At 58.4% G+C, this 21,366-nt stretch overlaps 1 protein-coding gene across 1 annotated transcript in view; it reads right to left on the bottom strand.

Moving 5' to 3' along the window:
• Positions 1-10,901, bottom strand: part of GAS6 (growth arrest specific 6) — a 32,804-nt gene extending 21,903 nt beyond the window's left edge. Inside the window, exons 1-2 of the mRNA XM_082675970.1 lie at positions 10,680-10,901; positions 10,326-10,492 (exon numbers count right to left, since the gene is read on the bottom strand). Coding sequence (XP_082532096.1) covers positions 10,326-10,492; positions 10,680-10,752 — 240 coding nt within the window. The 5' untranslated portion in view covers positions 10,753-10,901. The remainder of the gene's footprint in view (positions 1-10,325; positions 10,493-10,679) is intronic.
• Between the last annotated feature and the right edge of the window lie 10,465 nt (positions 10,902-21,366).

The following is a 21,366-nucleotide window of genomic DNA, read 5'->3' as shown; positions in this document are numbered from 1 at the left end:
AGAGGCCGGCCACGTCCCTGCGGGGACCGGTGAGGCGTGAGAATCCAGCCCTGATGCTGTCCCACTGTTCACCCGATGGCCTCGCTTCCTGGCCCTGCGCATGGATGGGCTGGGGACTCCCGCTCCCGGCTCTGCTGGCCAGCGTGGACGTTACCCTGCAGACACGCCCGTGTCGGTGGTGCGTGGATCTTTGTCGTGGAATGTCTGGGCTTTTACCTGGATTACACAACGTGGCCAGAGTCGCACCTCACACCACAGTGTGGTTACTTCTCAACAGTAAACTGAGAACTCATTACTTCCTTTAGGACATAACAGCGCTAAGTCGTTTCCAAACATCTCTACTCTGACAAACTAGGCTGGGACTTGGCTGTCAGGACAACTTTGCTTCCTGACATGAAACGTGTCAAGGTGTTTTCCCTGGGGAACAGTCGGGAGGGCTGACCAATCCTTTCGCCACAGCCTTGCTAGCAAATCTGTCTTCTGGCAGAAGACCGTCAAGGTCACGGCAGCCTGAACTGCCCTTGCCGAGGCTTCAGTTTCCTAAGAGCATGAAGCTCACAGCGGCCCCTGAAGACGCCCTCCTGCAGCTGGGTGCCCCGGCTCCATTGGTCCCGCCCGGGGACCCGGAAGGGCTCCTAACCCCTGGGGCTGGCGTTACACGGCTCCCCACGTGTTCTCCTAGCACGGTTCATACAAAACCCTTTCTTCCTTCCTTTCTCCCCAATTCAGCTAAGATTCTCCAAACCAGGTGCAAAAGACTCCACAAGACAGAAGGAAACACAGACACCACTTCTCAGAACACGGACCTCTGGGATCCCCCAGGCCCTGCTCCACCCAGAGAGCCCAGGGCGGACCCTGCAAGGGGGGCAGTCCCCAGAGACACCCCGCGAGGGCACTGGGTCCTCTCCTTCCTCAGACACTGAAGCGCACGTTGCAGGGAGGTCCTGGAACAAAGTCCTGGGTATGACCACCCAGTGGCAGGGGTGACGCTGGGATCAGCCCCGGCCCTGACCCTGAGGCCCTGCTGCAGCTCTGCACGTCTGTGTGTGTGGTTCCCTCGGCTGCACGTACACCCTCCATCCCCATGGCTGTCCCCTCCCACCCCACCTGCACGCATGTGACAGGGACAGCGGCCCGAGCGGGGGGGCCCAGTTCTCCGGGTCCTCTTCACATCAGTGTTAGGATGATACGCGCTGCTCCGGATGCTCAGGGCCCTGGTACGGGCAGCAGCGGCTCTCGGGGGCATGGAGACCCTGGTCCCCTTACCACCGGCCCCTCCCTGCAACCTGCACCTGTCCACGGCACATCCCTCTGCACGTGCTTCCCACCTGCTCTGGGCACCCGCTGCACCCCAGCTGCTGGCGGAGCACGTGCACACAGGCCCTGGGCACCCCCGCACCCCGCCAGGGTCAGCAGGGCCGCAAGGCAGGGGGTGGCAGCCTCCGCTCACCACTCAGCTGCGGGCTGACAGGCTCAGGGGGCTGGGTGACTGCCGAGGCCCAGCGTGCGGCAAGAACCAGGGCAGCAGAGCGGGGCTGGTCCCTCCAAGCACAGGTTGTATGAGTGCAGCTAAAAAGACCCATGTGAGAGGCGTGTTGTGCAAAAACTCCGTGACGTGGCTAAGTACAGTGTCTCCGGCCAGGCATGAACATACTCTTGGAAATGAACCTCGTAAAACAGGTTTGCTTCCAAACACCTCCCCCCACAGCAGAGATCTGCAGTTGCCATCCAGCATCCGCAATCCTCCCTCCAGCCTCAGTAACAGAACTCTGGATCTAGTTAGAGCTGCAATGCACCCAGCTACAGGACTGCACTTCCCAGCCTCCCTTGCAACTAGGGGTGGGCATGTGACTGAATTCTGGCCAATGAGATACACACAGAGAGTGAAATTGAGTAAAGAGAGTGGAGCACTTTGGTTCTCTGGCCTCCTTGCTGGAATGTAGATGTGATGGCTGGTACTCCAGCAACTTGCCCAGTGTATGAGGAGGCCTGGCAGACAAAGGCCATGCACCAGTACAGTGGAGCACAAATAGGTCATGGAGGCCCCTGGGCCCCCACGACTGAGCAGCCCCGGGCAGCCTGCCTCCCACCTTTTACATGAGAGATAAATAAAACTGTCTTGTTTAAACCACTGTTGCTTGCAGTTTCCAAATTTATGAGGCAAAAATCCCAGGCTAGCTGAATTTGAAAAGTGAGTGCAATTTTCACATTTGTAATGACCTGCAAAGTAAAGTTATAAATCTACCGTGAGTCGAGATTTCATGAGTCAGTGAGAATGTTTTGGGAAGTAACCAATGCAAAGGCACTGATAAATCAGGGTTTAGGCCAGTTAACAACGACAGAAGAGAAAGTTCGCAAGTATCACAGACTGACTGCTTCAAGACAGAATAACCTGATTGCCTAGGATTAGCAAAGGCTCGTGGGACTGTGGGTGAAGCTGTCAAACGCTTTTTGCAAAAATGTCTCCATTTATGGTAAGGAGAAAGTAGGCTTTCTAAAAATCATTATTATTTCGAAAAAATGTGCCCTGCCTCTCCCCGAAGTCTTACTTCAATCTTCCTTTGTTCTGAAAATTTAGTGCCTAATTCCATTTACAATACAATTTTGTAAAGCATGAAACGGAATAAATTTGTTTTTATAATTTACGGCTTCATTCCTCAAGATGGATCGGTGCCCTCACTGTGTAATCTGATCAGTCTTCAGTGGCTCACTCGAAGTGGCCCTTCTTCCCGTCTAATGTGCTCTCCTGGCGGAGGCTTCTTGGGGCTGCTGGGCTCTCACCTTCACAGCACTGGCTGGTCATCCACAGCTTTGCCCGGAAACCCTTTGTTCTCAAGGCCAAATGCAGCGATGCTGCTCACTTGAGTGGCTGGGGTGCTCACAGGCAGGAGAGGAAACGACTAAGCCACACTGGGTACTACTAAGCCTCACCGGGTACTAAGCCTCACCAGGTACTAAGCCTTCCCTGCCAGGCCTGCCACGTTCTCTCTGGGAAATGTGATTCACGAAGGTGAACCAGCAAAACTTTATTCAAACCATGGCTATGCCGCACTGAGGGATTTCTAAGCACCGGACCCCATGCTAAGTCCTTCCTTCACCCTTGTGGTGGCACAACAATGACCCCAAAGACGTCCAGGTCCACCTCCCGGCAGCTGTGAATATGGTGGGCTCCACAGCGAAGGTCAGTGAGGTTGCTCATCGGCTGACCTTGGGAGGAGGTGATTCCCCTGGGCCATCGGGGGCTCAGGGGACCACAGGGTGTGCAAACAAGGAACAGCAAAGGCAGCAACAGATCCAGAAATGGCAACGTAGAAAGAACGCCCACCTGCCGGCCAGGAGGATGGAGGAGGGGCCCGAGCCAGGGACGCGGCGCCTGCAGAATCTGGAATAGGCAGGCGTGGGCTCCCTACTGGGGCCTCCAGAAGGGAGCGGCCCCAAGAGACGCATTTCAGACTCTGGCCTCCGGAAGGGTAAGCTTGTGCTGAAGTGTCACAGCAGTGAGGAAACGACATCTTCCCTGGAGTCAGGCAGGGACGCTCCTGTCCCCGCCGACCTGTCCCTGCCGACACGTGGCAGCTGGCCTTGCAGAGCTCAGGCAGCGCGGGACCAGGCGGAGGGACAACGCTGTCTGCCTCCCACCCGCAAAGCCATGCCCACCAGCCCCTAGAGGGATGCCAGCCCCTAGCAGGGCGCCAGCGAGCAGAGTGTGTCCCCCAGGACCTGTGGAGCAAAGGGGCAGAGCGGGAACCAGGGGGCTCTGGGCAGGGACGCGGCCCTCGTGGTCTACAGCGCCAGGAAGGGGCTTACTGGGCAGCCTGGCTGGGGGCTCAGGCGTCATCCCAAAGCCACAGGGAGAGACCGTACGCGGCTGCTTGGCAGTGTGAATGGGGACCGAGGCCCAGCAGGTGGGACGGAACGTCGGCCTGTCCTGGGAGGGCCCCGAGGAGGCAGAAGTGGTAGCACCAGAGATGCTCCACGGAGGCCGCAGGACGTGTGCTGCGGGGGGCGGGGGGGGAGCGGGGGGCCGCAGGCTTTGTCCAGAGGCTGAGAGGCCGCAGCGGCACCGACAGGAGAGGGGAAGGAGGTGAGAAGCCAGAGAGAGTGAGTAGGAGGGAAGAGGAAAGTGGACCTCGCCCGGGGATCAGGGAGGAGCTGGCGACCACCCGTCCCTTCGCAGGGACCCACACAGGCTGGGCTGCAGAGGACTCGTGCTGCGGGTGAGATGGGCAGGCGAGGGTGGCATGGTCAGGTCAGAAACGCAATGTTATGCTTCCCTGTTTACGTGAATTCAGGAAAACCAAAATGATGTATTTTCCCATCATGCAAAACCCCCAAATAAAATGCTGGACAGAGTACAGGGTGACAAGTTATCAGGGCAAACAGCGCAGCTCCAACACAGCCTTTGTGCAAAGGTAGTGTGTCCAGGAGGCCCTGAGAGCAGGCTGTGCAGACGGGACCCAGGCTCGCCCTGGAGGCCGCAGACACCTGGGCTCGGGGGTCAGCCCTGAGTTCCCCCCGGTCCTCCCACTAATGAGCTGACTCCCTTGAGTCTGTCGATTCCCGGGCCGCAGCTCAGGGGCGCCTCCACGGGATGGCTCAGGCTCTCGCCCGAAGCAGCATTCTGAGGTCCCGTGACAGATTCTGTGAGTGCACAGCTCCAGCCCGTTCCTGGCCTCTGGAAGGGGATGGAAGGGCACCTCGGCCCCTTCAGGTCCCTGCTGAACCACGGCCCCGCACACGTGAGCGTTCAATTCTGAGCAGCACAGGATGGGTGGTGTGAACGAGGAGAGACTCAGAGGAGGCATGTGGTGGGTGCAGACCTGGGTCAGGGGTCAGGGGTCAGAGTTTGCCACACCCCACGGGAGAAGGCGCCCTGCCCCCGACAACTGCCAACAGCCACCTCCTAACACGTTTTCCATTTCAACCCGAAGCATCGCACTAAAGAAACGTGTGTCCAAACCACAGAGGCCCCTGGGGGCTGTACCTGTGGCCGTGCTGGGCAGGCGGCCCCAGCCTGGCCTCCGGCCCCGTGGCTGCAGCAGTGACCTTCCCGGACGCCCTGGGAGCTGGTCCAGCCCAGCTGTGGGATTTCCACAGGGCACAGCATTCCCAGAAGAGGTCCTCAGAGAACTGGGTTTAGGTGGTAGGGTTTGGGGACAGATGTGGAAAGAATGTATTTTATTATCATGGGCACTAACTGGAAGGAGACAAATTTCACCTAGAATTTTGGAAGAAAAAGAGAAAGTCCAAGAAAATAACAAGTGTGATGGAAACACATCACTACCTCCTTTGAAGGACGTGTTTTTAATTGGTGCAAAGTGCCTTTCTCAGAGGCAGATAAAGAACTCCATCCACTTCCAACACCTCCTTAAAACTGACTTTAAAACTTAATAAACTGCACTCTCTCAGGGTCAAAATTTACAGGTGTACACGCACCAGGATCGCAACGAAATCACTGGACTAAAACAACCACCGAAGGGGCAGAGTATTCCCAACATCAAATATCAAACCACAGCCAAGTCTGCATCACAGAAGCAGCAGCACGAAGACGCCAGACACCTGCCAGTGCAGCCAGGGCAAAGTAACCGCCTGGCCGGCTTCGCGACGTCCTGGCCCAGCACCTCAGAACCTCGAGAAACAGGCCAGAAGCATCAGCTGCTCAAAGGGCGTGTTCTTCCTAAGTCCCATAGGCAGACCTGCGGTGACTTTCAAAACGTCTTGAATTGGTTTTCCAGACGTTAAGCCCACAGGCTGGGACGAGGTGTCTTTTAGGGGGCTGCCCTGTCATTACACTGCAGGGCCAGCTCCGGGCCGGGCAGACCCCCGGGACTAAAACAAGCACATCTGTAGGCACAGGGGCAGCCAAGGGGGTCCAGACGGAGCCTGTCTCTCCCTCAAGGCCACCCGGGGGGCGGCAGGCCCCGCGCTGGGGGCCTGAATGCGGGCCCGTCTAACCAGCCGTCCGCGGGCCTCTGAGCCGTGCCGAGCCAGCTCTGGAGAAAACATTACGACTCGGAGACCCTGCCCTGCCCGGCCAGCTTCCTTGGGCCCCAGGGGAGGAAGCCCTGGAGGGACGGGGCCCAGTGGGGAGGCCTGGGCAGCCCCGGGGCAAGGGGCCGCCCAGGCGCACAGGAGCTGGGGCTGGATCTGCACAGGGAGGGCGCCTGGTCACACTCCTCGACGGACCCCGGTGTGGCACGGAGGAGCGGGGCGTGTGCAAGTGCGTGTCTGAGCGTCCAAGTGAGTGTTAGGGGCTGCTGTCCAGGCGTGGGGGGCAGGGGGCCCGAGGCTGTCCTGGAGGTCACTGGGGGTGACGAGGGCCCCCTCCCCGCTCCTGCTGGGACCCCTGAGACCCCTTAGGCCACCCCAACAGGGGAGACTTGAGGGAGGGGCTTCCACCTCCCTCGGGGTTGCCCCTCCCCAAGCTGTCCCCAGAGACTCTGGGGTCTCAGGAAGACAGGTGTCCCTGGAGGGCAGACGCAGTTCAAGACAAGGCGGCAGCCCTGCAGGGCTCTGAAACTGACTGCACCCCGAAAACCCTCCTGGGTAGGGAAGTATCACCACCACTGGGCCCCCATGTCTGAGAGAGCGGGGGTGGGGTGGGGGGAGAGAGACAGAGACAGACAGAGAGACAAGTAGACACCACCAGACAGAGACAGAGAGAGACACGGGGTGTGGGGTGAACATGCGAGGTCAGAGGTCAGGCTTGGGCTGCACTGGAGGCAGAGGGGCCCTGTGGGTGGGATGCCGGCCGAGCTGCAAACACTGTGAATATTGTTGTTTGCATCTCAAACTAACCAAGGTGATGGCGTCAAGGCCCAGGACCTGGAATTCCTCCCGACCCACAGGCCTCGGGCGGCACTGGTGCTGGGAGGTGGTGACCCATGCGGGGCCGCAGGTCGGGCTGGGTAAGTCTTTCGTCCAGAATCCTTTCTGGAGGCCACGGGCAATGGTATCGGTGTCTGGAACCCACTGGTCTTAAAGGACTTAAGCGGGAAGGTGACTGCTGGGCTGGCCCGGTGAGCTTCTGGGAGAGCTCCGGAGACCCAGCAGGGGTGCCTGGGGGCCTGGCACCCAGAGTCCTCTGGACAAGAGGCCAGAACGAGGGAAATGCCAGGAAGAGAGGGTAACAATGCGAAAGGAAAACGAGATAAGGATGGAATCTAATCGCAGGCTCTGGGGGGAGGGCAGGGCGGGGACACTCCCCCCGCGGCCCCAAAGAATGTGGAGGAGACCCTGGTCAGCAGGAGGGAGGCAGGCGACACCTGCATCAGGAAGGCCCCCAGGCTCCCGTAACCCCAGGAATCGGGAAGGTGCCCACAGCTACCTGCTCAAAGGAGAGCTCTACCCGTCAGACGCCTCCATCCCCAAAGAGGAAGACGGCCCAGGCCCAGGGTGGAACAACCCGCCCGGCAGGAAGAGCCTAGAACACACCCAGCACAGAGGGCACAGCCTCCGGATTCCAGGGGCGGCTTGCCGTCCAGAGGGCCGGCTCCAGGTGCCCCAGCCCCCAGCTCAGGGGGCAGGGCGTCCTCCCCCTTCCCCCCCCCCCGGCCCCCAGAGCCCCAGGAACTGAACAGGAAAGACAGTGCGGCCTCCTCTGCTCCAACAGGTGCGTGTGGCTGCAACGGCCAGACACACAGAGGACAGCCCAGCCCCAGAGGTGACCCTGGCAGGTAAGGACTGGCTTCTCCTACAAGCACCCCCCTGAGCAGGCGAGCGGATCACAGCCCAGCGGATGCTGTGATCACATCACACATCGGGACGCTGGCGGGAGGTCCCGTGACGGTCACAGAACCAGGTCCTGGTGACTTTTGAACTAAGGTCAGGGCGCTCATCCTGGGTCACCCCCGCGAACACTCACAAGGAACAACATTTGAAGGCGAGGAATTGATGTTTCTCAAGAGAGCCCCAAACTGTGTGGGGCAGAGGGACGCACTGGTAATGTCACAGGACGGCCTCATTCAAAAGCACTGTTTCTCCAAAGGTGTATTAGCCGTGAGCTGTGTTTGGAGGGTTTCCCAGGGATCCCAGGTCCCTGGAATCTGGGACCTCCCCAAAGTGAGGGAAAGGATGGTGTGGACACCTGGAGGGGCAGCTGGTCGACCAGAGCGGGGCCGGACATGCAGGAGCCCCTCACCACCAGCCTCAACCCACGCCTAGCTGGGCTCCTCCCAGCCCTCCACAGCACCTCCTGAGGAAAAGGACAACAAGCCAAGGGCCAGACCAGACAGAGCAAGCAGCCTGCACAGCGGTCTACACAGGGGGCAAGGTGCGGGCTGAGATGCGGGGGTTTGCATTGACTGCAAGGGAAGCTGGTAAATAAAGGGAAAGATGTGATTACGATTTGGGGGTGGGGGTCAGAAAGGAGGACAGAAGTCTGGAAAGTTACAGATGGCTTTGATATGAAAGGAGTTCACAAATTCCCGATGGGGTAGACGGGGTGGATGTGAGAGAGGACGCCCCCAGCGTCACAGCAACGCCACCTCGGCAGGGAGGGAAGTCAGGACGCTGAGGGAAGTACAAAGTCCCTGCACAGAAATGGCGGCGTCTCAGTAAAGTCATGGGCTGTGAGCACGGCTTCCTTGTCTCGTCTTCATTTCATCCATTGTAGACAAAGTTATAATTAAAACGTAAGTCACAGGGGGGATGGCTCTGGGAAGGGTGGCGCAGCGATTAGTGTGCAGTGTGCCCAGGCCCAAGGCCTTTCCATCCTGGAAAGCAGGGACGGGGGCAGGGCAGGGGCAGGCCGGCGTGGGTGGTGGCCTTGTTGCCCTCAAGTCTCGTCACCCGCAAGCCCATCCCACACTCTGTACAAGCCAGCGCTCCAGGCTGGGCCTGGGGCTGGCGGGACTGCAGCCGGCACACAATCCCGCAGCAGGGCAGGGACACAGCCCACTGCGGGACCTTCAGAACTCCTCCGCAGGTGCCATGCCAGCTCCTCTGGGCCACCGGGACTCACCATCAAAGAAACGGGCAAACAGGCCAGAAGAGACCGGTGGCAAAACAAACGGCGTGGCTGCGGACACTGAGGACAGAGTCGCAGCAGAAGCGCCTGTCACGGCTCAGCCACCGCCGCCGCGCGCTGGGCCAGAGGGAAGGTGGGCACAGCTGGGCCATCCCTGTATAAAGCTTGTTTCGGAAAGGGGACTGAAGGGATGGTCAAACCAACCGGTCAGAAACGGGAGTCAAAGTAAAAGCCCACGGGCCTCACAGCCATTTGTTTATTACACGAGACATTTATTTCATCCCAGAAGAATCCTTTAGAAGAAAATTTCCCGTAGAACCAAAACCAGCTGTGAAATCACCCTGACCTCTCGGTGTGAAGCGACGCAGTGTAAGCCCACCCCATCTCCATCAGTCCTACTTCCCAAAGACAGGCGCGCGCCAGGTCCCCCAGGGCACCGCCACCCCCTCTCCCCTCCCCGAAGATGGTACAGCTCCTGCGCTGACGCGGAGGCCACACCGGGGCTGCTCCCTGCGGTCGGGTGCCAGCCACCCCGCATTCTCCGAGGACATTATTAATAGAAATCTGTCCTGAGCCAGCCCGTCGGGCTCCTGAAGGCACCAGCTGCTTCGGCGAGTGCACCTTTCCGCAGGGGCTGCGCACCGGCGGCGGGACCTGGGCCCGTCCCTGCTGTCCACTCGGACCGCCCCCGACCCTCCACGGTACGTGTTCCAGCTCTACTCCCGTCCTCCTGCCGCGGGAGCCGCTGCTGCCAGCAATTCCAGCCCTCACGCCTTTGAAGCTAAAGCTCTGTCCCTCCTGCTGCGGATCAGGGCGCTGTGAGCAGCTCCCCCCGCTCCAGTCTAGCTAAGGGGGCGGGGAGGTAGGAAACTGATCTTCTTTTTAAACCATTTATTTCTTTTACATTTTAAAACGGACCCTGCGGCATCCCGGTTGAGCTGTCGTATCACTGCACGGTTCTTTCAAAGCGGCTGCTTTCACAGGCTTGCCGAGGGAAGAGGACTGCAGGGCGTCCGCAGGACCTCCCGCCGACATCCGCCACCCCCCTCCAGCTAAGGCGGCACCTGGCGTCACCAGCAGAACTGGGCCTCGGAAGGAGGAGTCTTGAGGGTGGGCCCGGGTCCCGGCGCCTAAGACCCTGCCCTTCCGCCGCGCCGACCGCCCCCCTAATAAGGGTCTGGATGTGCCCTGCAGCCGAAGGACTTGCCGCAGACGCCGAGGCTCCCAGCCGTGCGCGCACGGACGGTGTCCCCGGAAATGCGGCGCCGCAGGGACGGCGCTCGAGGGGACCCGGCTGCCCTGCTCCACCTCGCGGTCCCAGGCGCCGGGCGCACACCTCCCCCGCCCGCGCGCTCACCGTCTCGGGGTCGTTCTCGAACACTTCCCGGGCCTCCTCCTGGCTGCACAGCTCCTCGATGCACTCCCTCTCCAGGTGGCCCTGCTTGGCCTCCTCGAAGACCTGGTAGGCGCGGCGCTGCCTGGGCCTCAGGAACTGCGCCGCCTCGCGCGCCCGCAGGATCACAGCTTCCCGGGCGCGGGCGGGAGAGAGCGGGGACACGCCGTCAGCGCGGCGGGGCCAGGGCGCACGGGGTCGGCGCGCACGGGGCCGGGTCTGGGCGCGGGCACCGGGGCTCCCCTCGCCCCCGGGGTGGCGGGGTGTTGGGACGGGTACCCCGGCCCAGCCCGCGCCGCGGCCTCGCGCGGTACTCACTGTGCGCGGACTCGGAGGCCAGCAGCAGCAGCAGCAGCGCAGTGCCCAGGGTGGCGGCGGGCCCGGGCGGCATGGCGGGCGGGGACGGGGACGACGGCCGGGACTGAGACCGGGGCCGGCAGCCGGGCGCGCGCGGTCAGAGCGCCCGCGGGGCCGTGGCGAGGCGCGGGCGCCGCGGGGCGATGGCTCCGGTCATCCCGTGCGGGCGGCTCTGAAGGTCACATCCCGGCGGCTGCACCGCGGCGCTCGCGCGGGGCTGGGCGGGGGCGGCGGCGGGGGCGGGGCGCGCGGGCAGGACCGGCCTCCGGGCCGCGCGGTGCGGGCGGGGCGCGCGGGCCGCCGCCGCCGCCGCCGCCGCCGGGCCGAGCCGGTTTTCTCCGGGAAGATCAAAGCCCGGAGGGGAAGCGGGTCGTCGGGACGAGGGAGGGGACCCGCCCCACCGCCGCCGCCGCCGCCGCCGCCGCCCTTGTGCAGGAGCCTCTCCCCAGTCAGTGGTTAAGTGTCTGTAATCGGGATGTAGACGCGACGAAGTCACACGGGTCCAACCTGACAGGTACAGTTTGACCATTTACCGGATTCAAACCTCTTTCCGCCGCCCCCCCCGACCCCACCCCAAATCTACTACATCCTTTTTGGAGTCTTCATTCTGGGGCACATTTTCTCAAGACTTAAAACCCACCAAAGAAAAGATGAACTGAAGTCAAACCGAGTCCCAGTGGGGTCCGGGGAGCCAGATTGAATGATGTCCATTTGTAATCTCTGTTTTCATAGTGATGACATTGGAAACCTTGAGGGTTCCCAGTAGATATTTCAGCTGAAAGCAGCATTCTGTTAGTTCTCGGAGACCAAGACTTTCTGTCTCTCGTCCCAGAATATTTCGCAAAGTCACAGGCAAAAAAAACCACACACACAAACAAGCAAAACCAAAACATAGCGGACCACTCGGGGGACCGAAGCGGACAGCGAGCCCGGCACCGCGGGGAGGGGGCCTGCGCCGCCCCCTGGGGAATCCTGCCGCGGAAACCGCGCCCCAAGGGGAAGGTGAAAGGGCAGCCTCCCCCAACTGGGCGGCCGGTGGGCTCAGCGCGGGGTCCGCACCGGTTCTTCCGCCTTCCCTTGTGGGAGGATGAACTGGCGCTGCTGGTAGATGCTTTGACGTCACAGGTTTGAAGGTGGGGTAGTGAGCATTAATATGTTAAATTCAAGGAGAAGGATGTTCTCCAGAAGGCTCTGCAAAGAGAATTAACAATTTAATAGCTGGGTCGTCTGCACCTGTGCCTGAACTAGTTCCGGGGCCTTCCTTGTCAGCCGGCGATTCCAACGCCTAGTGACTCAAAGGCTGCTTAAACACGGAGGTGCTCACACAGAATACTGACCACATTAATCTTCCTGCTCGTCCTTCTTAAGGAGAAGCCCTGGCTTCAGAAATCTGGGTGGGGTGGAAAATTCTTCAGTACGGATTTCCGCCAGATCTTTAATTAATTAGTGACACTTCTGTTGTTGGAGATCATTGAGCTTCTTGGATCTGTGAATTTACAGTTTTCATCAAATTTGGAAAAAAAAAATTGGCCATTTTTTTTTCAAATATTGCTTTATGTCTCTCCGACCTTTCCTCCCTTTTGGGAACTCCAGTGGCCCCTGCGTACAGCCACTTGAAGTTTTCCCAGAGCTCACTGAACGCTCCGGTTTACATTTTTACATCTTTTCCCGCCTCTGCATTATTTTGATAGTTTCTATTGTTATGCTTTCTTTTGCTGATCTCTAGAGGTTTGCCTGAAACCTTTTTGGGCAGAAGCGGAGCGAAATGGTTTCAGCTCAGGGCTGAAGCTCCACGGCAGAGTCCTTGTCAGTTTCTCCAATGCCCATGAGTGTAAGGTCCCGCTCTGGCGGAAGAGACTGCAACTGTTCCCCGCCCGTGAGAACCGCGGGCTTGGGCCCTCTAACCATTTCCCAGCCTTGGGAGTCTCTGCCCAAGCTTGTGATCGTTCAGCCGAAGAGCTGAGGGGCCTCCGCAGATCCCACAAGTCCCTTCTCGGGCAGCACTCTCCTCTCGTGCTCTGCAGGGAGTCAGCAGACTGTGGTGCTCTCCACCCAAGGTAGCCGCAGCGGGAGAGATCCCGGTGGGAGCCGGGCAGTGCTAGGGCCCACCTTCACCTGTGTCCTGTCCCTCTGTTGCCTGATGTCACTGTCTGGAATACTGTCATTTCATAGATCTGTCTGTTTTTTTAGTAGTTTCAGACTCGGCCTGGTAAATCAGACAGGAAGTTGAATCTGGGCCGTGTGACTCTGTCTTGTCCAGAAGCAGAGGCCTCCAGTCATATTTTAATGAAGTTTTTAAAAGTTCAAACCATGTTTTGTACCCACTGGTAGGTACTTAGTATTTTGTTAACCTGCAGTTTTTACTGATGCAGGATAGAGGGTAGCAGAGTTTTATCAGATGGGAGTTCTTATTTCCACTGTAATTCTCTGAGGACACACTGGATCATGGTGTAAAATGTATTCATTACCGTGGGTTATGGTCTGAAAGTTTGAGAAACACTGCTTACCACCGTGAATCAGGTGGTCAGACCCCACTGAGGTGAAAGTTCTTTTGTGGAAAAGCCCTTCAGGGCCTTCCTGCGGGGGAACCAACTTGTCCCGGTTTTCTAGGGATGTTCCCAGTTTAGCCCTGGGTCCCAGGACCCCCCTCAGCCCAGGGCAGATCAGGGCGGTCGCTCCCCCTCCTCTGCCCGGTTGGGGGCCCCTTGGCGGCCTGTGACTTACAAGCGTTTTTGTGCCAAGTGTCCACGTGTAAGTGGTTTTGTGGAATGCTCTAGGGGCCCTGCTGGAGAAGCAACACCCATCTCCAGGCAGGGCTGGCTACCCAGCCTGGTTAAGCCCTCCTTGTCTGAAACGTAGAGCCTCAGCCTAGCCTGAGGCCTGGGTACCAGTCCTGGGCCCGGTGAGGTTGCAGAGCTGATGGAGGGAAGGGCCGAGATGTGGTTCACCGCCCCCGGGTAGCGTGGCCTTTGGCAGCCACCTTTCTCCATGCCCAGGTTCCTAATCTATGACGTAGTGCCACACAGGTCCCGCCTCCTGGTGTGTGGGACAGTAAGACGAGGTGGTGACTGGGGACTCCGTGGAGGCACGAAGGGAGCAGGGCTGTGGCTTCCGACACGGTCTTTGTCGGGTGTGTCTATTGCTGGAGGGGCTTCCCCTGACCAGGTATTGGTTCAATCTGGAAACGTCCCCACACTCAGGCCTAGCACAGGAGGGACCTCGTGGGACTGAGAATCACGCAGAGGCTGGGGCTCCTGGACGACGGCCCCGTGCCTGGGACAGGGTCAGCTCCCTGATCCGCAGGGCTAGGGGCCGAGACAGGGGTGACGGTGTAGCGGGCTAGAGCACGGACGCTTTGCACCTGCATTTGGGACGCAGCGTGAGCCCTGGGCCGTCTCCCGGCGTAACCTCTGGGACACTTGCGGATTTCAGAGGTGTGTCCATCTGGGCCGGTGCGGCTGCACGTGGAGCCCATTGGTCCAGGCCTGCGCTGACCGCAGGGCTCCGGCGATGCCGGGACTCGCTGGCTTTCCCGCAGGTAACATGTCCTCTGGCAGTGGCGGGGATGGCACAGCTGCTCCGGGCTTGTGCTGTCCCCGCCCCCAGAGGACTCCACGCGTGTTTCTGCAGGGCCCCTGCTGGAATTCCAGGGATGAGTCCGGTCAGCCTGGCGTGGGCGGCGCGCACACCCGGGAGCGGGGGCCCTTCTCCCCCACACTGTCCTGCGCAGTCTGCTCGGCAGCCCTGCCGGCAGGGCAGCGCCCCCTCCAAAAAGGGAAAGTTGCTGGGCAGACAAAATGCAACAGATGCTCGTTATCTAGAAGAGCTTTCGTGCTGGAGCTGTAGATGAGTGTACCACGACAGGAAAGTTTACGTTTTTAGAATTTCTAGATCAGTGGCTTTTTTTCAGAACATTTTTTCCCTTCTGGCTGATAAAATGTTTGTTTGAAAACTATGTAAGTTGGCTTAGACTATATTCTAAAGATCTGAAACCCTGACTCGATTTGCAGGGTTTGGTCTCCTTTTGCTGCAGCGACCTTCAGATGAGGTCACAGTTCATGGGGCCCCTCCTCCTCCGGTGCCAGACACGACCTCTGGCGCCAGGAGATGTGGGACTCGGGGGTCAGGGCAGATCCCTGCTCATCGCCCCACAAAGCTCCAGGCGGACTTTTAACTTTATCATTGTGACAAAGATAGGGCTTTTGCAAAGCCTGATAGAAAATGTCTTTTTTGTATCTACGGGCCTCCTGGGTAAATTTTGTTTTAGGTCTGAACACACTCGAAGCAGATTTTAAGTTGAGGCAAAATAACGATGAACGGATTTTTCTGGGTCCTCGTCAGCCTGGCTTCCGGGAGGGTCAGTGGTGTCTTCCCTCTGGTTAGAGGCAGCCCGGCGGGGAGGGCCTGGGCCTCGGCAGGAGGGGGCCGCGGGACACTGGGCGGTGGGCCCGGGAGCCGTGGCGGCGGTGGCAGGCGTGCAGCGGCCGAGAGCAGGGCTGGGCGCTGGCAGCCCAAAGGATCCAGCAGAGCCGGTGGATAATAGCCTCGTCTATCACCGCTGAGTCGACAGCACCGAAGGTACCCCGGGACCCTGTCCCGCTGCGTGTGGGGATTACTCCTCACCTTCGGTCTCCCACTCTGTTGTTGTGGTTCCCAATACCTCAGTGTGATACTGACCATCTGTTCAGTTGCCATTTGCCGAAACATCGAAGTTCTCGGGACTTTTCAGTGTGCTGGGAAATGGGACTTGAGGGTGGTGGCAGCCTAGAATGGGGGAGATGCATGGTTGCCAGACCTCTGCTTCCTGCCCCAGGTCCCGGACGCACCCCCGGATCCACGGCTGCCCGAGAGCCCGCCTGTGCGGGATGCAGTCTCCGCGCGGTCCGTGGGCTGTCACGGGTGTCTGGGGACACGCTGTTTACAGTGGCTACCTGTGGAAGGGGGAGGGGATGGTCCCTTTTTACTGTATTGTTGCATCTCTGCACCTGTTCTGTCTTTTACAACGAGCATGTGTTACTGATATGACAAGTCCACAAACACTGAACGTCGGCAAGCCCCTCTGAGGGGGAGGCCCTGTTGCAAAGAGGAGGGCTTTTATAGCAGCTCGGAAGGGAAGCTCTGAGCAGGTAACAGAGGACAGGCTGGCGGTGAGCCTGGGCCCCTCCGCTGGCACCAGGCTTTGCACGTGGACGAAGCACCTTCCCCGGAGCCTCTCCTGGCATCGGGGAGGCCGAGCGTGTGCGGTACGGCGTGAGCGGATGTCTGGGGCCAGACAGGCCTAGTCTCAAAGGTGATTAGGGCTGCTTGTTTGCTGGGCTGAATTATTGGATGACTTCTATCTGTAACAGCCATCAGGATCTTTGAAAAGTCATATAACTTAGTTTATTCGTATAGAAAACTATGTCGATGACCGTCTCGTCTGGCAGACTGTCTCTGAAGGCTGAGACGGCTCATTTAATTCCACACAAGGAGTTAGGAGAAGATTCAGGTTTCTCTGGGGAAAGCAGTGTGTGAGCACACAGCCAGGCGCATCAGGGGGCCCGGGGGGGCTGGAGGTGGGTGGTCACCTCCGAGGCTCTCCAGGGAGAGCAGGGCTTCTGCTGTGCCCCGGCCTGGGCCGCTGAGACAGGGGCGGGCGCCCGGTGGGCTACCAGCTGTGTCATTTGTGGCTCAGCTGACGAAGGACGAAAGTCATGATGCTGAGGCAGCTGTGAAGTCCCTGAGGCTCGTCCTCTTTGGTGACGGGGACACACGTGTCAGGGACCAGGAAGATGGGCCTGGGCCTCCTTCATGCGTCACCCCAGCTGCTCTTCTCGTGGGGCTCCAGGCCGGTCCTCTGCGGACCAGGATTTGGCACGTCCCTGCAGGGCAGCGGTGAGAGTGGCGCGCCAGCATCTGGGTCTGATCTGCCTTCCGAGGCTGGTCTCACACAGCGGGATGGGGAAGGCGGTCTGAGGACGGCAGAGTAGGGCACAGCCTCAGGTTTGAACCCACCCACCCGCCGACAGAAACTGAATCTGAGATTGTGAACTCCGGTGAAATGTAGAAGTGCTGGTCTGAGTCCTGACCTTTAAACGAACTGAAGAGCTTTGCTTTAGTTAATGCAGAAAAACCTGGTTTGGCATGAGCTTGACGAGGTCTAGAAATATTCCTCTGGGGGGGGATCCAAAGCGTTTACAGCAGCTGCAGGAGCGTGGAGCTGACCCGCTATTGTAACACACGCACAGTCAGTTTCTAACCAGGGACAGGCCAGGCGAGAGGTGGCGGTCACAGTGCCCTCGGGAGACCTGTTAGGCCGTCCCAGCACCGCCGAGACTGCAACACATGACCTTGGGGTACATTTCCTGAGGCCCGCAGAGCCAGGTGGACTGTCTTCCCCAGGCTCCTGCCCAGAGCTGCCTTAAGTGATGGTCTGTCCTTCTGTCTGTGGGTGTGACAAAGTGTAGTTTTTAAAATTTCAAAACCTGACTGTCGTGCAGATATAGAACGAACAAGTGTCAAATATTTATTAGGTGGTTAACAAGGGAACCAGAAAGTTAAGTTGGTTCAAAGAGCATCTTAAGGATCTGGATGTCCACAGCCATTGAGGGATGTGTGCGCAGGGCTGCTGGGGTGGGTGCAAAACTGGTGAGTGTCCTTCAAGGTCACTAGTATATGTAATTGCATACTGTCTACAGAACATGTCATTAAAATGTACATACAGATTCTGAAGTTACCCTTTCTGGTGGGAGGAAACTGTGTGCCCCTTCGCCCAGAAAGATCTGAGTTCACATATGACCCTGGAGCCCGACCCCGTAATCCACAGGAGGCTGGGCTCAGGTGGAGAGGCCGGCCTGGTGGGCTGGGAAAGGGGACAGAGGTCGGGATGTTCTGGGGTGAGGATGAGCTAATGATGTCCAGGGGTTTAACTTAGGCTCAGCACACGTGTGGCTCGCCAAGTGTGACACAGGCAGCCCTGGGAGCAGCTGCGATTTGGGGGCAGGGTGGCAGCGGCTGGGTGCAGGCGAGGGGCTGCTGCCCTCCAGGCCCCGGCCGAGCCCAGCTCCCCTCCCGCCGCCCAGAAAGCTCACCACGAGCGGCTGACACCCCTGCTTCCTGCCCATTTGTCGAGGACCACGGCAACGCGGAGGGATTTTACGGGCTGCAGAACTCTGCCTGTAAATCGAGTGCGTCTTTGTAAAATGGGGGAGGTCCAAGCTCTGTACGTTGCTCTAATTTTTTATGAAACTCAGGCCGAAGACGTAGTCTAGTTGTTACTGTCACTGCCATTCACACGTGAGAACCCAGTCAATGCATTTCTGTGTCAGAAAAAAATTTGTTTTGCAGAGGAAAATCTTTGAGGACTTAACTGAGCCCCAGGCATCGTGTACGTGCTGGAAACCCGAGATCCGTGGGTGTCCGAGGACTGCGGTGTCACTGACGGAGGTGGTGGGACACAGCTACGTCTTAAGAGTCGATTGCATTTTGAGCACTTTCATTACATTATTTTGCTTTTATTCCCATTTTATAGACGAGGGGCGTGAGGCTCAGAGAGGGTAAGCATCTTGCCTGGTGTCAGAGGCAGAAGCACTTGAACTGAGTTTGAATCCAGTTCTGCGGAGTTCAGTGTGTCTACGGTCTTTCAGGGGTTCCAGCCCTTCCTGCCATCCATGGAAGGTGGGGATGCTGCTGTCATCTTTCACATTAAGAGACATCTCCACGTCGCCGCTGGGAAACGCGTCCCATCTGACTGATCCAGGTCATCCCATCAGTGTTAACTTCATGCATTCTCTGTGTGTCACACCTTTAGGGAAAGAATCATGCATTGAGGTGAAAGTCACAAGGACTTAGGCGTTTCAGTGTGGCGTGTAGTGGATTCACAGTGTTGCACCACCCCCCCCCCCCCGTGGAGTTCTAGGACATCCCATCACTACAGGGAAACCCTCCCCCAGCCCCTGGCAGCCACAACCTTCTCTCCGTCCCCATGGATGGGCCCCTCTGGAGGTTCCACGTAGCGCGTGCGTGCGACCTGTGTCTTGTGTGACGGGCCTCTTAACACTCAGCTGGCGTTTCCAAGGTTCATCCCGCTTCGGCGCACGCTGGAGCGTCGATGGTTTCTTTGGCTGGAGAATGTTCCATTGTGTAGATGGACCACATTTTGTTTGTCTCTTCATCAGTTGAGAGATTTTTGGGTTGTTTCCACTTTTTGGCTGCTGTGAACACTGGTGTGTGTTCACTGTATTTTCTTGATTTCCACACGTGTCCCCATACGTGTGGCTTTGTCTTTTTTCAGTTAATGGTTATTTTTTTTTCAGAAGTGCATTTTGAAAATATTATCAATGCCTTTATTTCCATTCCATTAAATCCAATAAAGTTAAATTGTAATAACTATTCTTTTTGGTATAAATAAAATATTTAAACTTAAAATAACATCGTGAGTTTTAATGTGCCTACTTTTCAATTTTTCAACATCTTTCTCAAATACTTTTAATGTTCCAGAAAAACGATTAAAAACACCCATAAGCACGTGTACCCAGAGGCGTGCATTCTTCCTTTTGTCTCAGGCCCCTGTGTGCCTCGGCTGGCGCTGGGCACTGCCTGGTGCTAGGGGCACCGGGGGGGTTTGGAGGAAGTAAAAAGTCATCGTCACCATCGTAATTGATAATAATCGGTGTCTGCTAAGGACGCCGGTGTTTTCTCAATTCTGATTGAAGCACCTGCAGGAAGCTTCACTGCTCGAATGCGGTGCCCGCTGGGCCAGCGGCTTTAAGCTGACGCCGCGACGATGCCCAGTTTCTGCGTCCTTCGTCTCCTCCCTCCTCGGGGCACGTGCTCCACCCATGCCTTCCAGCCACGTGGCCAAGTTTTCAGCACGACCCCAGGCCTCACACACCTTCGAACCCCGGGAAGTGGCGGGGCAGCGGGAGCTGAGGGCCCAGGTCCCTGTCCCCTGCCGGCCTCTGTGCATGTTGGCCTCCCCACTGCAGCTCAGCCTGAACGCCAGACCACACGGTGACATCGAGGTCCATGCTCTCTGGCGGTGGGGACCTCAGCAGCTCCCAGGCTGCCCACGAGGGCACGTGGCCTCCGTCCCCGTCAACAGCCCTGGCCCACGTCCAGCCACGTCTCAGGCGATCACGGCCCCTCCGGTCTCCTAGGCCCTGCGCCTCTCACCAGCCTCACCCCTGGGCCGACCTCACAGCTCAGGGGCTCTGTTTGGGGAGCTGCTGCTGGTGTTTATCTGAGGTCATGCCCGCCGTCTGGGGCTGCAGAAGTCAGGGTACCTCTACCTCACCTAAGTCTCTACTTGACGCTTCCGGTGTCTGTTTCTGAGATTTGGACCAAAGGCAACAGAGCGAGTGGATAAAGGGACCGTTTGACCTTTACTGACACTTCGGGGACTTGGGAGAGGAAACGCTGCAATGGTGTTTAGAGCCAGGAAAATGGCTGCAAAGTCCCTCAGCCTGTCTGGCACGTGGCTGCTTCTCCTGACGGTGATGGAGCCCCCGGACCGTCACAGGCCGCCAGTGCAGCCTCCGACGTTTCGAGGTCGCCCTGGGCTCCCCTAACCTTTCCAAAACGAGACCAGGCTCCTGGGCCTGGAATGCGGCAAAGGAAACGCTTTTGTCCAGCCCAGCTTATCTGATTTCCCAGCTTGTAGCTCTGTCTTATCCAAACAGGCTGCTTCCTGTGTTACACAAGGCGGGGAGGCAGTGAGCGTGGCGGCTGCCAGCTTTAGCAAAAGCCCGGTGTCGGTAGAGGTGACCCTCTGTCCCTGGCGTGGCCCGGGGTTTGGGTTGTGAAGACTCCACACGAGGGACACAGGTGAGCCAGGCGAATGGAGGCCTTCCACCTGCCGGCCTTTCCCCTCCGAGTTGTTTGGGGTACGCCGTGCCCCTTTGCCTGCCCCTAAACTCCCCAGCGGGAAGGCCGTCCTGGAGAGGAAAGCGAAGGAAGGTGACGGCAAGGCTGGGACAGTCGTAGAGAAGATCCCCGACACGTGTGTCCCTGAGGCCCGAGGGGTCGACAGCAGATCATTGCAAGTGAGATGCCCCGTGGGTCCCCTTGTTCTCCACTTGGTGGAGGGTGTGCACCCAGCCCAGCCTCTTGGCTCAGGGGTCAGAGAGGGCCCTGCGGGGGAAGGTAAGGCACGGGGCAGTTCACGCTCATCGTGGAAGTTTCTCATGCTCATCAGGGACCGTGCAAACCAGCCCCCGGCCCGTCACCACCGCAAGGATGCAGCCCGCAGCTGGCCTTGTTTTGTCTACACCCCACCCATTTCCTCATGGGGCTATTTTAAGCCAGTCCCAGACGTCATATTACTTTATCCATAAATTTTTCAGAAAGTATTTCTAAAAGTTAGATAAGAACTAAAAAAATCCTCATGAAACCACAATTCCATGTTTACAACGAAAATAATTGACAGTGATTCCTTAAAGTCATCAGATATCGGTGTTCAGGTTTCCCTGGTGGCTTCTCCCTGTTTTTTGTCATGATCTGGTCTCCAGGCCAGGCTCTGGACTGGGCACACAAGACATAGGTGGCACAATCCTGCCACGTGGGGCTGGAGTACAGGCGCCCAAGGGCAGCCCCAAACCGCCAGGAACTTGTTCACCCTCCAAGTGAGTGCCCGGAGGGGTCTGTGCACCCAGGAGTTGAGGTGGGGAGT

The sequence above is a fragment of the Grampus griseus genome (assembly GCF_964374135.1).
Source record: "Grampus griseus genome assembly, chromosome: 18".
In the NCBI taxonomy this organism is placed as follows: Eukaryota; Metazoa; Chordata; class Mammalia; order Artiodactyla; family Delphinidae; genus Grampus; species Grampus griseus.
Note: the sequence above shows the minus strand (reverse complement) of the source record. Positions and strands in the feature narration are given on the sequence as shown.